This window comes from Cricetulus griseus, chromosome X (assembly GCF_003668045.3).
Source record: "Cricetulus griseus strain 17A/GY chromosome X, alternate assembly CriGri-PICRH-1.0, whole genome shotgun sequence".
NCBI lineage: Eukaryota > Metazoa > Chordata > Mammalia > Rodentia > Cricetidae > Cricetulus > Cricetulus griseus.
Genome location: NC_048604.1, coordinates 45,078,520 through 45,097,410, shown reverse-complemented (window position 1 = coordinate 45,097,410; position 18,891 = coordinate 45,078,520). Strand labels below are relative to the sequence as shown.

Below are 18,891 nucleotides of genomic sequence, written 5' to 3'. Positions count from 1 at the left end.
AAGACTTTCAGTAACATGCAGAATGAAACTAATGAATATGGACATATTCATCTTGTTTCAAGTTTTAGATGGAAAGTTGTCATCTTTTCTGTATTTAGTTCCATCCTAGTTAATTTTATTGCTTGGCATGGTCTAGAGTCCTCTGAAAGGAAAGCCTCAACTGATCAACTGCTCAGATTAGATTGAAGTGTGGGTATGTCTGTGGGGGTCGTTTGCCTTGATTGTAAAGTGTTGTAGAGGCACCCAGATTACTGTGAGCAGCACCGTCTCTGGACAGGTGGTCCTGGGATATACAAGAAAACTCGCTAAGCAAGAGCCTGACCAAGCATCATTCCTTCATTTTTTTGCCTCAGGTTTTGGCCTTGACTTCTCTGAATGAAAGACTCTGACTTCAAGGTGTAAGCTAAATAAAATATTTCGTAAGAGTATTTTATCACAGCAAGAGAAAGGAATCTAGAACAAGTACTGAAGTTGGTAATTGGCCTGGTTTGTATACATACAGGCTTTATTTTTATATTGAGATATGTTCCTTTTACACCTAATTTGTTCCCGGTTTTTATAGTGAAAAGCTGTTACTTTGTGCATTTATTGATGTGATCATATAGGTTTTGTCCTTCATTCTAGTTGATGTGGTGTAGCATGTTTTTTTTTTTTTTTGATTTGCACATGTTGTCTTACTTGGTAATAATGAATAATTTTTTAATGTACTGATTGATTTAGTTTTCTAGTACTCATATCTATATTTATCCAAGATGCTGGTTTGTGCTTTTCTTTGCTAATTGTGTCCCTGTCTAGCTTCATAAAATGAGTCTGGAAGAATTCTAACTTTAGTTTTTAAAATAATTATTAGGAATTCATTTTTTAGTTCTTTATTTTACATATTTCAGCATTAAGATTATCTGGTCTTGGACTTTCTTTTGTGGAAGATATTTCATTACCGAATCAATAACATCACTTATAATTTGTTTTTTTCAGGTATTCTGTTTCTTCATGATTTAGATTGTAAAAGTACAGGTTTCTAGGGATTCTTCCACTTATTCTAGATCATCATATGGTTGTAGAAGAATATATTCTCTAACAGTTCTTGCATTTTCTGTGATACCAATTGCATTTCTCTGTTAGTGAGCTTCTTTGCTCTGACAGAAAGATGACATAGCCACCTTAAAAGAGGAAGAATTTATTTGGGATTACAGTTTAAGAGTCTTCAATCTATAATCAGCAGGCTTCATTGCTTTGGGGCACAAGCTCAAGCAGAACATCATGGCTGAGAGTATGTAGTGAAACAAAGCTGTTCAAATCAAGGCAACACAAAGCTGCTAATGTTACAGAAGCCAGGAAACACAGAAACCAAGCTTTCATTTTGCTGGGATATTTTATTCCATGCCTCTATTCTTAGATAGAAGTGTTATTATAGGCAAAGTGATTTCTGTATAAGAAATGTTTTCTGATTAGAAATACTCAATGACCATGCCATGTAGTCCATTTTGTTTTTATAGGAAAATACCTGAGACTGGTCATATTTACTGAATGGTACAATTCTTATTTATAAAGACTGGAAGTTGCTTGCATGTTTGGCAACTGGTAAGGGCCTAAACTCCATTTCCAAGATGATGTATTGAATGCTGAATCCTCCAATGGGATGAACACTCCTTCCATGGCCAAAGTGGCAAAAAGTGATGCAACTTCCACAAGCCCCCTTCTTTATACTGGCATTAATGTAACTGCACAGACAGACCTCTCATGGGTTAAATGCAATCCATTAGGTTCCCATCTCCCAACACTATTGTATTATGTATTAATTTTTAAGCACATGAATTTATAGGGGATAAAACCATGGTAAGATCTGACTAATACTATAGTATTAGTTTTTACTTGATATCATCCAGGTCTGACCTTATCTGACTATACCTTCCATTCGCCTATCCATTGTCATAAATGCCCCATGTGAAATGCCCGTCTTTGGATGTATACTCTCTATCCCTGATTACTACTTCCTTGTACAGCTCATCCCAGAAGCCTCAATACTTCTTATAGTCTGTTAACAGATCATCTGACCTTGTATCTGAGGTACCACCAAATCTCTTCCTAGTCCTTTACTTCCCTTAGAACAGTGGCTCTCAACTTTCATAATGCTGTGACCATTTAATACAATTCCTCAGGTTGTGGTGATCCCCAGCTATAACATTATTTTGTTACTTCCTGACTCTAATTTTGTTGTTACTGTTATGAGTCCCACAAGAACACTCAGCTACACAATCATAATGTATATGCAGAGGACCTAGCTCAGACACTTACAGGGTCTGTGATTGCTGCTTCAGTCTCTGTGATCCCTTATGAGTCCTGCTTTGTTGATTCTGTGGCCTGTGTTCTAGTGGTGTCTTCGACCCCTCTGGTTCCTGCATTTCTCCTGTCATCTCTTCTTTAGTGTTCCCCTGCTCTGCTTACTGTTTGGCTGTGGGTCTCTGCATCTTCTCCCATCAGTTGCTGGATGATGTTTCTCTGATGACAACTGGGTTAGGCACTGATCAATGTGTATAGAAGAATATCATTAGTAATTATTTCCATGATTTTTTTCTCCAATCATTTAGTTCTATCCTGGGTCTCTGGGCTGCCCAGCCTCTGCTTCCTGGCCATTCAGGGAGTCACAAGCATAGGCTCCCTCTTGTGGCATGGACCTCAAGTTCGACTGGTCATTGGTTGGTCACTCCCACAAGTTCTGCGCCACCATTACCCCAGCACATCTTGGAGTTAGAACAGATTGTAGGCTGAAGGTTTGAGGCTGGTTTGATATCCCAGTCCCCTGCTGGAAGCCTTTCCTGGTTATAGAAAATGGCTAGTTCAGGGTCTGTATCCTTCATTACTAGGAGTCTTTGCTAGGGTCTTCCTCATAGAATCCTGGGAGTTTGATAATGAGATTGATGATTACCCTATATCCTGTCCTAGAGCCTTCATCCAGTAGCTGATGGAAGCAGAGGCAAACACCCACAGCTAATCATTGAACTGAACTCTGGAATCCAGTTGCAGAGAAGGAGGAATGATGGGCAAAAGGGTCAAGACCAGGCTGGAGAAACCCACAGAAACAGCTGACCTGAACAAGGGGGAGTTCATAGACCCAAGACTGACAACTGGGAAAACAACATAGGACTGTTCCAGGTCCCCTGAGTGAAGACATCAGTTTGGAGGTCTGCTTAATCTATGGAGCCTCTTGTAGTAGATCAGTACTTATCCCTACCATAGGAATGGACTTTGGGAGCTCATTTCACATAGAGGGATACTCCCTCAGCCTAGACACACGGGGGAGGGCCTAGGCCCTGCTCCAAATGATATGACAGACTTTGAAGATCCTCCATGGAAAGGGTATAGGATAGGGGCTTGGTGGAGGACAGGGGAGGGAGAGAGAACTGGGATTGGCATGTAAAACAAGCTTGTTTCTAAGTTAAATAAAAAAGAAAAAGAAAAAAGAAAAAATAATCCTGGAAGTTTCTACTTCACTAGCTTTCTAATCACCCCCCCCAAGTGCCTCCCAACTTCAGCAATCTTTCCCAGTACTCTCTCTACCCCTACCTGATCCCTCCTGTTCTTATCTGGCTTGTCCCCAGTTTACGTGCAAGGTATGTTATAGTTTTGAATGTCTCCAACAGATTTGACATTAAATGGATATCTAAAAAAGAATCTAGCAATTCTAAAAATACTATCAATTCAATTGATTTCTAACATTTTCTGTGAACACTGTGTGTGTGTGTGTGTGTGTGTGTGTGTGTGTGTGTGTGTGTGTGTGTGTGTGTTCAAAAGAAAACTTGCCAGCATTGCGGCTGGAAATTCAGTCTACTTTCTCTACCTGTCTTACTATTTTTTCATCAGTATACCAAATGTTTCTTTAAAGAGAGTGTTAATACACTGATATAAATTTATCTTATACTAAAAGTCTCATGGAAGTGAAATTGATTTTTATGACAACCTAACATTCTTTGGAATAATTCACTCATCTAACAATAAACCAAATTACCATCATGTTCTAGCATCTACTTGACATTAATTCAAATATGAGGAAAAATATAAAATCTTGTGCCCGAATGCAGATATATCACTATAATATTGGGAATGATTTTGGGATTGGCATATATAAGGCCTATTATATTTTATATTTTCTGTCTCTGGACTGCATATTGGATTCTGGTATATGGTTGCAAAATCTTATAGCAACCTGAAGGCACAACTAAGATCATGATCCTGGGATTTGGAAATCTTAGGCCTTTACACTTCCTGCTATAGTATAATAAAGCTCCGGTTCTTACATCAAGCACTGATCATAAAACACAGTTCACTAGCAGAAAAAATTTAAAATCAAACTATGTAAAGTCAACAACCTCCCATGGTCATTAACCACTTAGAACATTTTTCTACTTCACTTTCCAGTTGATGGTCTTTTTCTAACCTAAAGTTGAGCTCAAAACTGAATGCTAACTTCTACCAGGAAATCTGTAGCATAAATGAAATTAGAGTTTTACTGTGTGGTCTTTCTAGAAATTAGTTGCAAACTCCATTTCTTGTTCTTCACATGGGTAGAACAATCATCTTTTGAAGGAAATGATCACAAAGAAGTATTTAGAAATTAAAACACTTTAATATAAACTTTTTTTTCAGAATATAGACCGATTTCTATCAGCCCTTTGGAGAACCTTTTAAAAGTATATATCATCTAATTTATTATACTCTAATTTTCCACTTTCAGAACTAGAAAATACAAAAATACACTGCAAATTAGATTTAACAAAAAATGGTCTAAGTTGCTTCATTCATTTTCATTGGAGAAAAGAAAAACATTAACACACAACAGTAGTAAAATACCACCAATACTAACACAAATTCTAAAAGGAATAGATTCTTCGAAGTCTGGTCTCCCACAGGCCTGACCATTCTTCCAAAATCAAACAAGACTGGGAAAATTCAGGGTGGTATGGCTGTAGACTGCTGTGTAGTTCACCATTTTAAGTACATGATTTCTATGAGCAAACAATTCATTTTCATTGCAACTTGATGGACAAAGTAGAAACACCTCTACTTAAGAAAATCATAATATATATAAGCAATAGAATACATTTTCTTTCTTAAAAAAATCAGAGAAAGTAACTTTAAAAAAGCATATTGAATATTTTTACCTCATCTGGCTTTTGTTAGTAATTAACTGTACACATGTACAAATACACAAATAACACAAATTTCACGAAACCAAAAGTTTTCAACCTTTCTTCATCTTGCAAATTAGAAAGCACTTAATCTTCTGAATTTTCTTCAGTAAGTTTCTTCCTCTCCCAATCTTCTTAGTATTATGTTCTTGCTTCTTGAAGGCTAGGTTTAGACTTTGTGGTTCTTTTAATTACATTTTGAAAGCAGGGAGTGATAGAAAGAGTGAAGGGTAAAGCAGATGAGAGAGGAGAGCAGAGCAGAGGGGATGAACACACACCACACCACAGTGTGCGCATGCGCGCGCGCGCACACACACACACACACACACACACACACACACACACAGAGAGAGAGAGAGAGAGAGAGAGAGAGAGAGAGAGAGACTCTTTTCACGATCTGACACTTTTTTTTAACCAATTCTCTTCATTTGAAGCGCTTGATTTTTATCTAAATTTCCTCAGAATTTTTTCCCACTGATTTTCTTGACTCACTCTTCTGTAAGTAAAACTAAAAGTTCAAAATCCTTGAGTAGGTTTACCTCAAAACATTTCCTTAAAGGCTTGAGTTTCTCATGTTGAATTTCAATTTTTGCAAACAAAAAACCTCAAAGGTTTTTTTTTGAGCTGACAATTTGCCTACCTTTCCTTGACTTTACCAGTTACTCCTGTCTTTATCTAAATTAGCATTATTTTCTTTTATCCATTCCTGGGTATTCTCTAAGTTCAAAACCCAAGAATTGACTCATCCCAAAGGATTTCCTCTTCTGTTCTTTCTTCAACAGACTTCTTTTTCTCCTTCTTGTGCTTACGTTCTTCCTTCTCTGAGGCTGCTTCATGTTTCCTTTTCTTTTTTCGATGCTTTATTTTCTCAGAGCTGACCCCAGCTTTATCTTCCTCTCCTTTAGTTTGTTCGGTGCTCTTGTCTTGGTCTAAATCTTTATCCTGACAGCTCCTTTTTCTTTTATGCTTGGATTGTTCCTTCTCTGGCCTTTCTTTTCCTTCCTCCAGGTGTCGCCTTCTCTTCTGATGTCGTCTTTTATGACTTGTTTCATGGGCACTGGCACTGTCATACGAGGGCAGCTGCTTGTAAATGTCAAACTCTACACTGTGTGAGCCAGGATTATTTTCTTCCTGACTAAGGCTCAGGGGAACAGGTTTTTCTGAGAAACAATCTCTCGTGAACTGATAGTAGCTATTAGAATCTAGGCTCTGCTGGCTCTCATAAGCTGGTAAATAATGAGGTAACTTGTTTTCTACAACATGCGAACTGTTGTGTGGATCTGTGTAAGTCTGGAAAGTCTCACACGGGAATCTTTGCTCAAACATTCTATGCTTGGATCTTCTGTCATCCATCTCTCTGTAATTATGGGTTTCAATAGCACTATCAATTCTTCTAAAAGAAGTCTTTGGCTTGAGTTCTCTAGATTCCTGCACCTTGTTGTAATCATCAAATTCAGCTTGGAAATCATCATTTCTCCTCTTTGAATGAGGTGGTAACCAGTGAGGTAACTGGCCTTCCACTGGTGAACCATTGTATTGTCGCTGGTAGGTCTGTGGACACTCAGATGAAAATTTTTCCTCACACATCCTTTGTCTGTATCCAGGATCAAACCTTTCTCTGTACCTCTGATCCCTATATCTATAGTTTTCTGTTATTCGTCTAAAACTAATATTTGGATCAAGTCCTCTGGCCTTCTGCCCTTTGATGTAATCTTCAAGCTCATCCTGGAAAGAGTCGTATGTTTTTGACTGTGCTGGTACACAATGAGGTAACTGGTCTTCTACCGCTCGACAATTATTGTATGGTCCTGGGTGTGACCAGAAATTTTCAAGTGGATGTTTTTGTTCAAGCATTTTATGTCTGGGTCTGGAATCAACCATATCTCTGTACCCACGGACTTCCAAGTAATTATCCTCCATCTTCCTGAAATGAGCCCTGGACTCTAGCTCTCTAGATTTCTTCACTTTACTGTAATCTGCACATTCACCTTGGTAAGACTCTTGCATCTTCTTTGAATTCTTTGCTTGACTGATAACATGAGATTCTCTGCAAAGAAAATAATACAAAGTTTTGATTATTCTGAATATTTTCTTTGCTATAAAATATTAGTTTAAACAAAATCTACAAAGGTTGAAATAAAAATTTAAAACTATAAAAATGAATTTTGATGCTGAAAAGATATAGCATGGGTAGTCAGATATCTCTCCAGAATTTCACAAGTTTTATGCAAAAACATTTCTTAGAAGATGGTAGAGTGGAAACATTGACACTTTCATTTTCTTCATGATATTGAAATAAAATCACAGACAAAGAGCTGCAGGGAGAAGGAATGCTGTGGAAAGATCCCAGAGTGCAACAATAGACAATAACAAAGTGAACTACAGGAATACTGAATGTTCAAACAGTAAGTGATTTAAATGGTGAACCATAATACCAAGGGCACAGCAATAAACTATGGATGGGGAAGATGACCCTCAGTGGGGCTATTGGAAACTCTTGGTGAGTTCCAAATTATAGAAACTAGCACCTTGTAAAAGTAAAGTCTAACACCTTTCCTGGGGTGGAGAGGGCAGAGTAAATGAGTACCTGTCTGCTGGATGTAATCTCAAGCCTGTATCCCTGCTGCGCTGGACTCACCCAACCGTCTAATCTCTCTCAGAAGTGAAATTGACAATTATACTTCCCATGCCCTGAACAGAAGGGCCATGTTGACAATAGAGCTGGGGTAGCTGAGGCAGTGGTCTGTGGTAGCCTGGAAACCAGACATCAAGAAGAGAGTTGGCCTGAGGGTAAGCTGGCAGAAGCACCTGTCCTGATCTGAAGTTCCCTCCTATGACCCTGGGCAACACTCACCATTTCTCTAATGCTTGGATGTGCAGATAGAGATTGATGGCATTGATTTAAAACAGCCAGCTGATTTCCAACCTTATAAATAATAGTAGGGCTGTTTTGAAAATCCAAAAAATACAGTCTAAGAGAGGAGGCCTATAATCTATTAATAAGCTGACCCCAAAGAAGAAGTCACCTGTATTTCTCAGCTTAACTCATTGCTGCTGAAACGAAGAACCATCTTAAAAGTTGTCCTGTTGTCCATCCTTACTTCTGGATGTATAAATCCATCCATTTTACTATCTCCAAAATCCCAACATTTTCTCTGATTCTTTGAATATACATTGTCTAGACTAAAAAGATCAACAAAGAGACTTTAAACTGCACCATTAATCAAATGGACTAAGAACACAATATTTGATCCAACAGCTATAGAATACACATTCTTCTCAACAGCTTCTGGAATTGCATAGCCATGGAAATATTAGAGAGAAGAGAAAAGACGCTCCCTATATGGATTTGGAGCTTGCATTCTAAGAGGGAATCCATGCCTACTGTTGTAAACCTGCTCCAAAACCCATGGCTGAAGAGGTCTTAGACCCTGGGAAGGGATGGTATGATAGTCCCTCAATGTTTACGTCCACACACAAAGGCTAGTCTTTGCCTTGAACAGAGAGTCCTCTCCTTTTCAGGTAAATGCAGAGACTCATGGCTGCATAAGATGCTGAGAATAAAGGCTTGGCCCTAAACTAGACATTTACACCACCCACTTAATATTCAAGGAACATTGAGGAAGATGGATCAGACAGAATATTAAGTTCTGGTGAATGGGAAGAAGAGCTAAAATTGTATCTTTAAAGCACAACACAGAGACAAGTATGAACTTACAGCAGCTATGTATACTAACACCAGGTCCACAGAAGCTGGGCCTCCTAATAGTCAGCTATGAAGAGGGAAAGGATTCATGAGGTCCTACTGCATACTATTGATCTACTGTCAACCAACTGATTCTTGGATAGGGGCAAGCATAGTATCCAGATGTCTACCCAATGGTGATTCCACAAGCTTCTGATGGGTAGTTCTGAACTCAAGATCAGGCAGACAGCCCTCAATAAACTTAGTGGAATACTAAAAAGAATCAAAGCTAGTACACAGCAGGAAGAGATAGCAAAAGTGGCTAGTAGGGTGTATGTGTGTGTGTGTTGGAGGGGGGACAGGAAAGGTAGGGAAGAATAAAATGAATACATAGTGTACATGTACAAAATTGTGTAAGAACAAAATTTATTTATTAAAGAAGAAAGGGAAATACAAGACAACAAATGCTGATGAGAATGCAGAGAAAAATGAATATACAATTTGGTGGGAATGTCAATTAGTGCAGTTACCACAGAAATCTGTATGGAGGTTCCTCAAAAACTAAACATATAACTGTCATCAGATCCAACTATATTATCCCAAGTCATATACCCAAAAGGATCACTTACAAGAGAGATGCCTACACAGCAATAACATTCACAATAGCCAAGTTTCACAATAGTTTAGGTGACTACCAGCAGATAAATAAAGAATATGTTGTGATGTGCAAAGAAATACTGTTTAATTACAAAGAAAAATAAAAATAGTATTGTTTGCTGCAAAAAATAAGATAGACATGGAGATCATGGTGTTAAGTAATTTCTCTTCATCTTGAAACTGCATATTAATATTGACTAAAAATGGATCTGTATTCTGTATTCTAGCTATAACAGCATGACCTTTGCTTTTAACATTATACCTCACTATAAAAATGATGATTAGATAACTGAATCCTTGGAACTAAGAAAATCTTTTTGAGAAGCCTTGAATTTGCATGATTAACCTGAAGAAAGATGATCTTTTAGCATATCTACAAAGAAAAATAATTTTGTTTATTCAGGAGGGGACACCAATTTGCCAGACAGATCTGCCAGTTCATTACTGTGATTAGAAAATATCCTTGGCACTAGTGTGTAATATGTCACAAATACCTCCTACCATTTCTAGGCTCAGGTAATAGGAAAATGAATATCTAGAAAGTTTGTAAAATATATTAGAGTATTTGACTAGAAGCTTTGGTAACATGAGAATGTTTTTGACAAAAACCACTTACTTAATTTGATGTTCGCTTCCTTGCATGTGGGACCGGAACATATGTAAAGATGTAAAGGTGATACTGCAGATATGGCATACGTAGGTTCTCATTCTATATGCTATAAAATGATAACAGTTTAAGAAGATCAACAGGTAAACACTTAGAGTCATATAATGTCAGTAATGGATGATAATTTACTAGAGACCCTCTACTTGAAATTTCTCAAGAAGACTGGTCCCAAGACATAAAATTACTTGCTGATAGTCACACAATCAAAGAGTAGAGTTAGTATTTCTTAGCCCATGTTTCTAAATTTAATGCCCAGAATTCTTCATACTATACACTTTATCTATAGTCTTCATTTATTTTCTAAGAATCTGCTATGTGCTTGCTTGCTGTTGCTACATACACTGTACAGCAGGGACCTCAAACTTATTATGGCTAACAAACTTATTATTATTCTTCATTGTTATTAAACAGCCTTTTTGTTCACTATTAGTTATTTTCCTACACAACCGAACCCTGAAACGTTCAAAAACTTTAGTTAAAAAATAGTTAAATTTTACTCTTTTACCTGAAATCACTGTAGTTACCAACAATATTTCCCACAAATTTTAGAAAAGAGAATCAGTGAGCCCCATGCATAGGATGAAAGGTGAAAGTAAAAATTCTGAAATGATAGTTGGCACATTTAAAATGAGTAAAAACAAAATAAAACAACAACAAAACCATAAAAACAACTACTGCACCTAGATACAGCAAGAAGGGCCTAGGCCCTCCCCCAAAGGATATGATGGACTTTGACGGTCCCCATGGAGGGCCTCACTATCCCTGGGGAGGAGATGGGGTGGGTTGGGGGCACTTGGTGGGGAACATGGGAGGAGGGAAGAGTGAGGGGATGGAGGGATGGATATGTAAATATGGGTGCCTCTAAAATTAAAAAAAAAAACCTTCCCAAAACAAACAAACAAACAAACAAAAAAACAAAACTGTAAAAAAAAGCTTTCAAAGTAGAATTAGTTGCAGGAAATAAACTTATTTTCTAAATCATACCATCCTTCCAATTTCTTCTTGGTCAGAAGATAAACAACATTCATGAAACAAGTATAAAGTCAACACTATTCTAGAGATGCGGCAATAAATTGGTACCACATAAATTTTAAGGACAAGCAGAATCACCTTCTTATAAGTCAAACAGCAGCTTAATCACTTAAAGGAAGAGAAGTTAATCATATTCAAGTGTATTGACCTTTGATGAACAAAAAGTATTTACAGAAACCAGAGACTACTTTCAGGGTAAAACAAAAATGTTACTGAATAACATAGTCAGTAATCAATGGGTTACATTAAATTTTGAATGAATGTCTTGATAAGGCTACTCAGAACATCCTTTAGACATAGAACAGTCTTTCAAAAAGTGGTATTAAGGAAATTGATTATCTACATAAAAATGTAGGTAGACTTCTGCCTCTCACCAGTTACATTGATTAACTCAAAATGGACTAAAGACATAAATATAAGACGGACATAGGGGCAAACATGTATATTCAGGCAATAACAATTGATGAACAAGAGGCCATAAATTTCAAGAAGAGTCGGGGAGGAGTATATAGAAGAGCATTGAGGGAGGAAAGGAAAGGGATGAAAGCTGTAATTAAAATACAGTTTCAAAACTAAACAACAACAAAAAGACTCACAGCTATGAAATTACCAGAAGAAAAGACAGGTAAACTGCTCCAAGATACTGTAATATGTGAGGAATTTTGGAAAGGGCTCTCAAAATTCAGGAAGCAAATGAAAAAACAGACAAATAGGATTGTTAAAAAAAACAAAACAAAAAAAAAAAAAGTTAAAGCTGCCAGGATAGGCTCCAAAGCTACACAGAGAAACTCTGTTTTGAAAAACCAAAAACAAACAAACAAACAAAAACCCAAAACAAAAAACGTTAAAGTTCCTGCACAACAAAGGAAGCACACAGAATAAACAGACAAGAGGGAGAAAGTATTGTGATTTGTGTATATAACAAGCAATTGAGATCCAGAATATTTAAGGAACTGCCAAACCTCAATAACAACAACAAAAACCTTTGGTTGTTTCTCAGGAGACATCCAAATGTCCAATGAGTACATGAAAAATAACAGACCATCACTAATCATCAGGTAAATGAAAACGGAAAGAACAAGGAGATGCCACAATATAAAAAAGCCTAAGGATAGGAAATGCTGGTGAGGATGTGGAGAAAATGTTGTTAGAAACCTAAATTAGCAGCACTTGGGAGGCAGAGGCAGGCAGATCACTGTGAGTTCAAGGCCAGCCTGGTCTCCAGAGCGAGTGCCAGGATAGGCTCCAAAGCTGCACAGAGAAAACAAAAAACAAAAACAAAAACAAAAACCAGAAACCTAAATTAGAAAAACCAGTTAAACTATGTTAAACTATGGAGGCCACTTATCAAATAAGAAAATAATTACCACACGTTCTTGTAAATGCAAAATTAGTGTATACCCAAAGGAACTACAATCAATATGTAAGAGACATATTTTTTATTTAAATCTTTCATTACTACTCATATTTACATATCCATCCCCCTTTCCTCACCCTCCCCTCGCCCCATGTTCCCCACCCAACCTCCCCAACCCACCCCCGACTCCTCCCCAGAGATAGTGAGGCCCTCCACCAGGGACCTTCAAAGTCTGTCATATCATTTGGGGAAGGGCCTAGGCCCTCCTTGCTGTATCTGGGCTGCAATAGTATCCCTCCATAGGGAATGGGCTCCCAAAGTCCATTTGTGCTCTAGGGTTAAAGACTGACTCCACTGTTAGAGGTCCCATAGACTGTCTTGGCCTCCTAGCTGGTACCCACATTCAGAGGGCTTGGTTTGATTCAATGCTGTTTCCCCAGCTTTATGACTAGGGTCTAATCTATGTTAATACAATAGAAGTTTAGAGTAGAATTGTCATCATCAAGGCCAAGGATAATAGGAAGCAAGGAAATGGTATATACAAGTTGGTCAGTGTTTACTGTTAACAGTGAGATGGGGCAAGGAGGTCTGGGGTGTTAGTCCATTGTATGGGAATTATAGATAACAATTACAACCTATATATTTCAAACAGCTAGGAAATGGATTTTGAAAAAAATCACTACAAAAAAATCATAAATGTCTTAGGATATAAATATGTTTAACTTGTGTTATATTAAACAAAGTATACCTATATCAAGTAGTATATGATACTCCCCCAAATACCCACAGCTTTAATGGTTTTGTACATTTGAAAACTGAATGAATGATTCCTTAAAAATAATCTTCTGTCTCTATGCTCTTATTTCATACTGATAAAATAACTTTCTGTTTATAATTTGGCTTCCTGTATTCTTTGAAACCAGAAAAATAGTGTGTATTCCCAGACATAAAAAAACAACAACCAAGAACTGGAAATAATGTCTCCTGTTACTGTAAATGATCACTAGAATGACACTTCACTAACATGAAGTACAATGTTTATGAAATTTCTCTTGCAAAAGTCACCTGGGGCATCAGTTCTAGATTCCTAAAACTCTCTCTCCTGGAGAATAGAGTTCAGTTTCTATAATGGAATTAGGAATTAGATTTGAAAACTAATACTGCAAGTAGGTTATTAGAGACCTTGTGAGAAATATCCTGAATGGAATATTTTTACAATACCTTGATTATCTATTAACCTCTTTCTAGATTGTTTGTGAGTTCTGGTTGAAAGACAATTAACTGAAGACTATGAATTCCCTACAAAATGAACTACTCAACAAGAAATTGTGGGTCTTCACAGCAACCATTCCAGGCAATTATTACTATCTTTACTTTTATATGTGAAAACCAAATCAGAAACCAGAAACTGCTGCCTTGACCTTGATCAACAGTGTATGTTGTGTGAGTGTGATATATATATATATATATATATATATATATATATATATATATATTATATCACACACACACACAGAGAGAGAGAGAGAGAGAGAGAGAGAGAGAGAGAGAGAGAGAGAGAGAGAGCACCTAAGTGATTCAGGATAAACAACACACAACACTCCTGGGTTTCCCTAGATTTGTGGTTTTCAAAGCTAGTTACACATTAGAGTCATGTGGAAAATGTTTATGTTACCTTAGCCCTTGGCTTTTCCATACACTGATGTTCATCATTTTTTCTAGGGAAATTGTGTTAGTCAGCTTCACATGAGACCAATGAAATCAGAATCTCCAGGGGTTAGAAAATAACTTTCCTTCATGAGAGCTCTCTACATATTTTTATTATGCAGACACTGTTGACGTTCTACCTAGATTACTGAGTTTAGTGATATTTTTGTGATTATAAAGTCTCTTGAGTGTTTGTATATTTCTTTAGTATTTATAAAGGTTACTTAACCATTTTCTGTTGAGTTCCTCCTGTTTCTCCAAGAATTCCATCAGTTTTAAGGTTCTAATAGTGGAAATATACGAGCTTAGAAGGGTTGCTGGTCACATGTGAAAGGTCTAGAGGCAGTTCCAGAACTGATGTGATTACTATTACCTTAACTCTTGGATTTTCTACCAAGAAAATCTAGTTGATGCTACCACTTTCTAGAATATGGGTAACTCAGACATAGTAAGTAAAAATATATAAAGCCTTTCTGTATAGACAAGAAGTCTATTCGCTGTCCCACTTATCAGAATTATTAACCCAATATTTTAAAATTATTTTAAAGTTCATTTTGTGCGTGCACATATGTGATGTGAGTATGTATGCTGTGTAAGCATGTGCTATGTTGTGCATGTGGAGGCCAGAGGGCAACTTGGGGGTGTCAATTCTCTACTTCAACCATGTGGTTCCAGGAACTGAACTCAGGTTGTTAGGCTTAGCACCAAACACCTCTGCCTGATGAACCATCTTGAAGGACCCCTAGCCTAATCTTATAACCCATCTCTACTATTTCTTACACTCTCCACTCTCTTATCTCCGAGGCTGCTCCTCGGGTCCATTTAAGCTCTGCTATACTCACACATGCTACAGTCGTTTCTAGGATCACCTGGAAATTCAGCTTTGTTTGCACCTTTAAAAAATCTTATTTTATTTTGTAATTACCATACACAAAGGAGTTTAAAAGGCAGAGACAGTTCCATCAGTGATAACATGTGAAGTGATGGTAATGGAAATGGAAGCAAAGAGGAATAGATAGAAGATTTGATGATCCTTGCTTATAGAAAGCAAATAGGGAATTGGCTGTCAAATAGACATTCAGGTGTAGGTATCTAATAGCAGTGATACTGGCAAAGATAAAAGTTTTGCAATTTGAGTTGGATTTAGAAATTATGAGTTTAGTTTCAGATGTGCTGAGTTACAAGTAAAGCTGAGACATCTAAGTGCAATAGTGGAGCCAGAATTAGCAAGATAACTAAAACAAACAAACCTTTAAAAATACATAACACTTTAGATTTGTATTAGTCAGTAACCAAACTTGAGCTTTTAAGAGCTGAGTTAGATTAGGGACTAATCGGTGATGATGATGATGATGAATAATGATGATGATGATGAAGAAAAAATATCAAATATGGAGAGACATGCACACAATAGCAGGTGAACAGAGGCAAAGATAGAAAGGAGAAAATAGTGGAATAATTAAAGTAGCATATGGTGTTAAGCTGCATTTTAAACATTTTTATGTATAAGAAAGGGTATTTTGCCTGAATGTATGTCTGTGTATCATGTATATGCAGTGCCCATGTGTGCCAGAAAGGGTGCTGGATCACCCAGAAATGGAGTTACAGATGGCCATGAGCTGAAATATAGATGTTGGGACCTGAACTCAGATCCTCTGCAAGAGTAGCCAGAGCTGTTAGCTTCTGAGCTATCTCTACATCCCCATAATTGCCATAAAAATCTAGCTCACTTGGAACATGGAATTATGTTGTCAGTGTTCTCTGAAATTCTCATTAGCTAATTTAATTTCTCTAGATATGCTTTTGTGCTGTTATTGCTGGTTTTCTTTTTGTTGTTGAGAAAGGGGTTCACTATGTAGCCCTTGCTGGCCTGGAACTCACTATGTAGCCAAGTCTGGCCTCAAACATATAGTAATCCTCTTTCCTCTCCCTCCTGAGTACTGATATAGGCATGTACCACCATGTCCAGCTGAACTAGCTATTTTCATAATGCTCAAATATTTATGCTCGGGAGGCAGGAGTTATGATGGGACAAATCTATTCTTTGTGCACTAGCTTCAGAGATTAGAGTAAAATGCTTTCAATTAGTATACTAAATTTTGCAGATGCTACTTCATGGTCAGAGAAGAACTTCACTGAAATTCCTTTTGCTGCTTAAGATTTTTGTTATTTTGACACAAGCCAGGGTCATCTGGGTTGAGGGAACCTCAATTGAGAAAACTGATCAGATTGGACTGCAGGCAAGCATGTGGGGTACTTTCTTGATTATGATTGATGAGGAAGGGCCCAGCCCATTGTGGACGGTACCACCCCTGGGTAAGTGGTGCTATTTGTATAAGAAAGTAGACTGAGCCAGTCACGGTTATAAGCCAGTAATCAATATTCCTCATGGCCTCTGCTTTAGTTATTGTCTCCAGGTTACTGCCCTGAATTCCCTCCATGATTGACTATAAATGGGAAGCTAAAATAAACCTTTTCTTTCCAAAGTTGCTTTTGGTCCTGGTGTTTTTATCACAGAAAGCAACCTAATTCATTCTTCTTCCCTCATTCTATTAACCTTGTCATTTCAGAGTACTACAATGCTATCTCCACAGCAGCAACAACAGTTCAAACACTTCTCATTTAGATTCAGTTCAAATTTACACAGAAGCCACACATTTCAGATACCCTCCATTCACCAGCAGGAAAAATACTCAACAATTGGCAATTCATTATTCCCCCAAAACATCTATTTTTAAAGTAGACTGCCACTTCTAATTTTATGCTTACTTAAATCAACATTCTTTAAAATACTGGGTGAAACTATATGTTCCTACAAGATGTTTAGTACTTTGAACCACACTATGTAGGAAACTGAAATAGTACAAATAAAGGGAAAGCACTTAAAATAAAGATTCATTAATCGTTCACTGATTCATATATTAAACTAATCAATACTGAGGTAGAAGTAGTCCTATGCTTGTTTTTATGTTTAGCACTAGAAACATAGATGAATTACATGACATTTCCTGCATTAAAGACGTTAAACTGAAATGAGAAAAAGCATGTAGAGAGATAAGTAGACACACAGAAGGGTAGGTAGTCTAAGGGAAGAAAAGTAGCAGCAGGATGTTTAAGAATGAGTATGAGCAGTCAAAAGCAGGTTATAGAAATATTTAAGACAACAGGGGAGGAGGGTTATGAGCAATAGTACAAATAAAAGAAGTAAAATAATGTTTTTAGAAGCCATACATAGCATAGGTAACAGCAGGTCAGTAGCAGAGGACAAGCATGGAGCAGATGAAAATGAAAAGAAGATAGCTGTAGCATTTATGTTTCATCCTTAGAAGATGGAAAACAGCAAAAAAATTCAACTTAGACAGTGTCATGAAAATATTTGTATTTTGAATGACACACTCCAGTAATTGAATTGAGAGTGCATTCATGGAGACAAAATCAGTGTGTGTGTGTGTGTGTGTGTGTGTGTGTGTGTGTGTGTGTGTGTGTGTGTAAGTATTTAGAAGACTATGATTCTGTGTTTTCAGGTTTCTTACATATAAATCATTTATAGGTCTTGTTAAAGAAATGAATTCTGAATAAGTAGGTCTATAAGCAGGGCTGGATTCCTTTTATTTAATAAGCTCTCAAATGACACCAACAATTCTGGTCCATATCTCACAGTCTGACTAAAAATTCCCTAAGTATATGTAAAGATCTATAGTAGTGTAGGAAGAGTACCAATGGAGTTAAGAGGACTAATAATTTAGGAGGTAAAATAATCATAACTTGGCATTTCATTAGCTTTAGAAACTTATGATGGTGTGGTATTGGGGAGTTGACAGTTAACTATAGGTTTTTACTTTGGAACAGTATTGATTTAAAATGGCTTTGAGGTGTCCAAGTGCAATGTTGATACTACCATTTTGACATGCAGTCTAAATCTGATGGACAGGTTATGAGAATATAGATGACAGGTAAAACCAAGGGAATACACGGAATTGTGCTTATAGAGTCAAGCCAATAATGGAACCTGGGAGCACCTAAATCTAGGCAGTGAACTGACAGCTGACACAGAAAGCAAATAAACAGAAGTAAAGAAGAACCAGACTATAAGGAGTTGTGCAGGAGAAGAATAGAGTTCTAAGAAGTAAAGAGTTATGTTTCCAATGAAGCAGAAAGTTGATCTAGTAAGAAGAGTGAAATGTAATGAGTTGAAGAGAACAGAGAAGAGAGAATATGAAAGGGCAATAAGACACACTCGAAGTGAGAAGTTGCTTGTGTGTGGTGGGGATGAAAAAACATAATGGAAGAACACATTTATTTCTCCAGGCAAGGCCAGTCTCTATGTTGTACCTGAAATTTTGCTAGCATTTCTTAGCTCTAAGACATCTGGCCATTTATTAACCTTTCTACTTCTATCAGTCAAACTCACAGAAATCTATGGACTATGATATTTCACTTCCTTTGTTACCAAAATATGTGCATAATATATATATATATATATATATATAATATATATATATATATATATATAGGTAGTCTTTTGCAATGAGTTATTGTTAACTAGTTCACATATTTTCTTCTTCAGGGAAAATGGTATATTCCTATTTATACTACCAAG

At 37.0% G+C, this 18,891-nt stretch overlaps 1 protein-coding gene across 2 annotated transcripts in view; it reads right to left on the bottom strand.

The window, feature by feature from the left end:
• Positions 1-4,604: 4,604 nt before the first annotated feature.
• Zmat1 (zinc finger matrin-type 1) overlaps positions 4,605-18,891 on the bottom strand; it is a 33,295-nt gene continuing 19,008 nt past the window's right edge. For both annotated transcript variants that reach the window (XM_035450172.1, XM_027432976.2), the window contains exons 6-7: positions 10,145-10,244; positions 4,605-7,233 (exon numbers count right to left, since the gene is read on the bottom strand). In XM_035450172.1, coding sequence (XP_035306063.1) covers positions 5,910-7,233; positions 10,145-10,244 — 1,424 coding nt within the window. In that variant the 3' untranslated portion in view covers positions 4,605-5,909. The remainder of the gene's footprint in view (positions 7,234-10,144; positions 10,245-18,891) is intronic.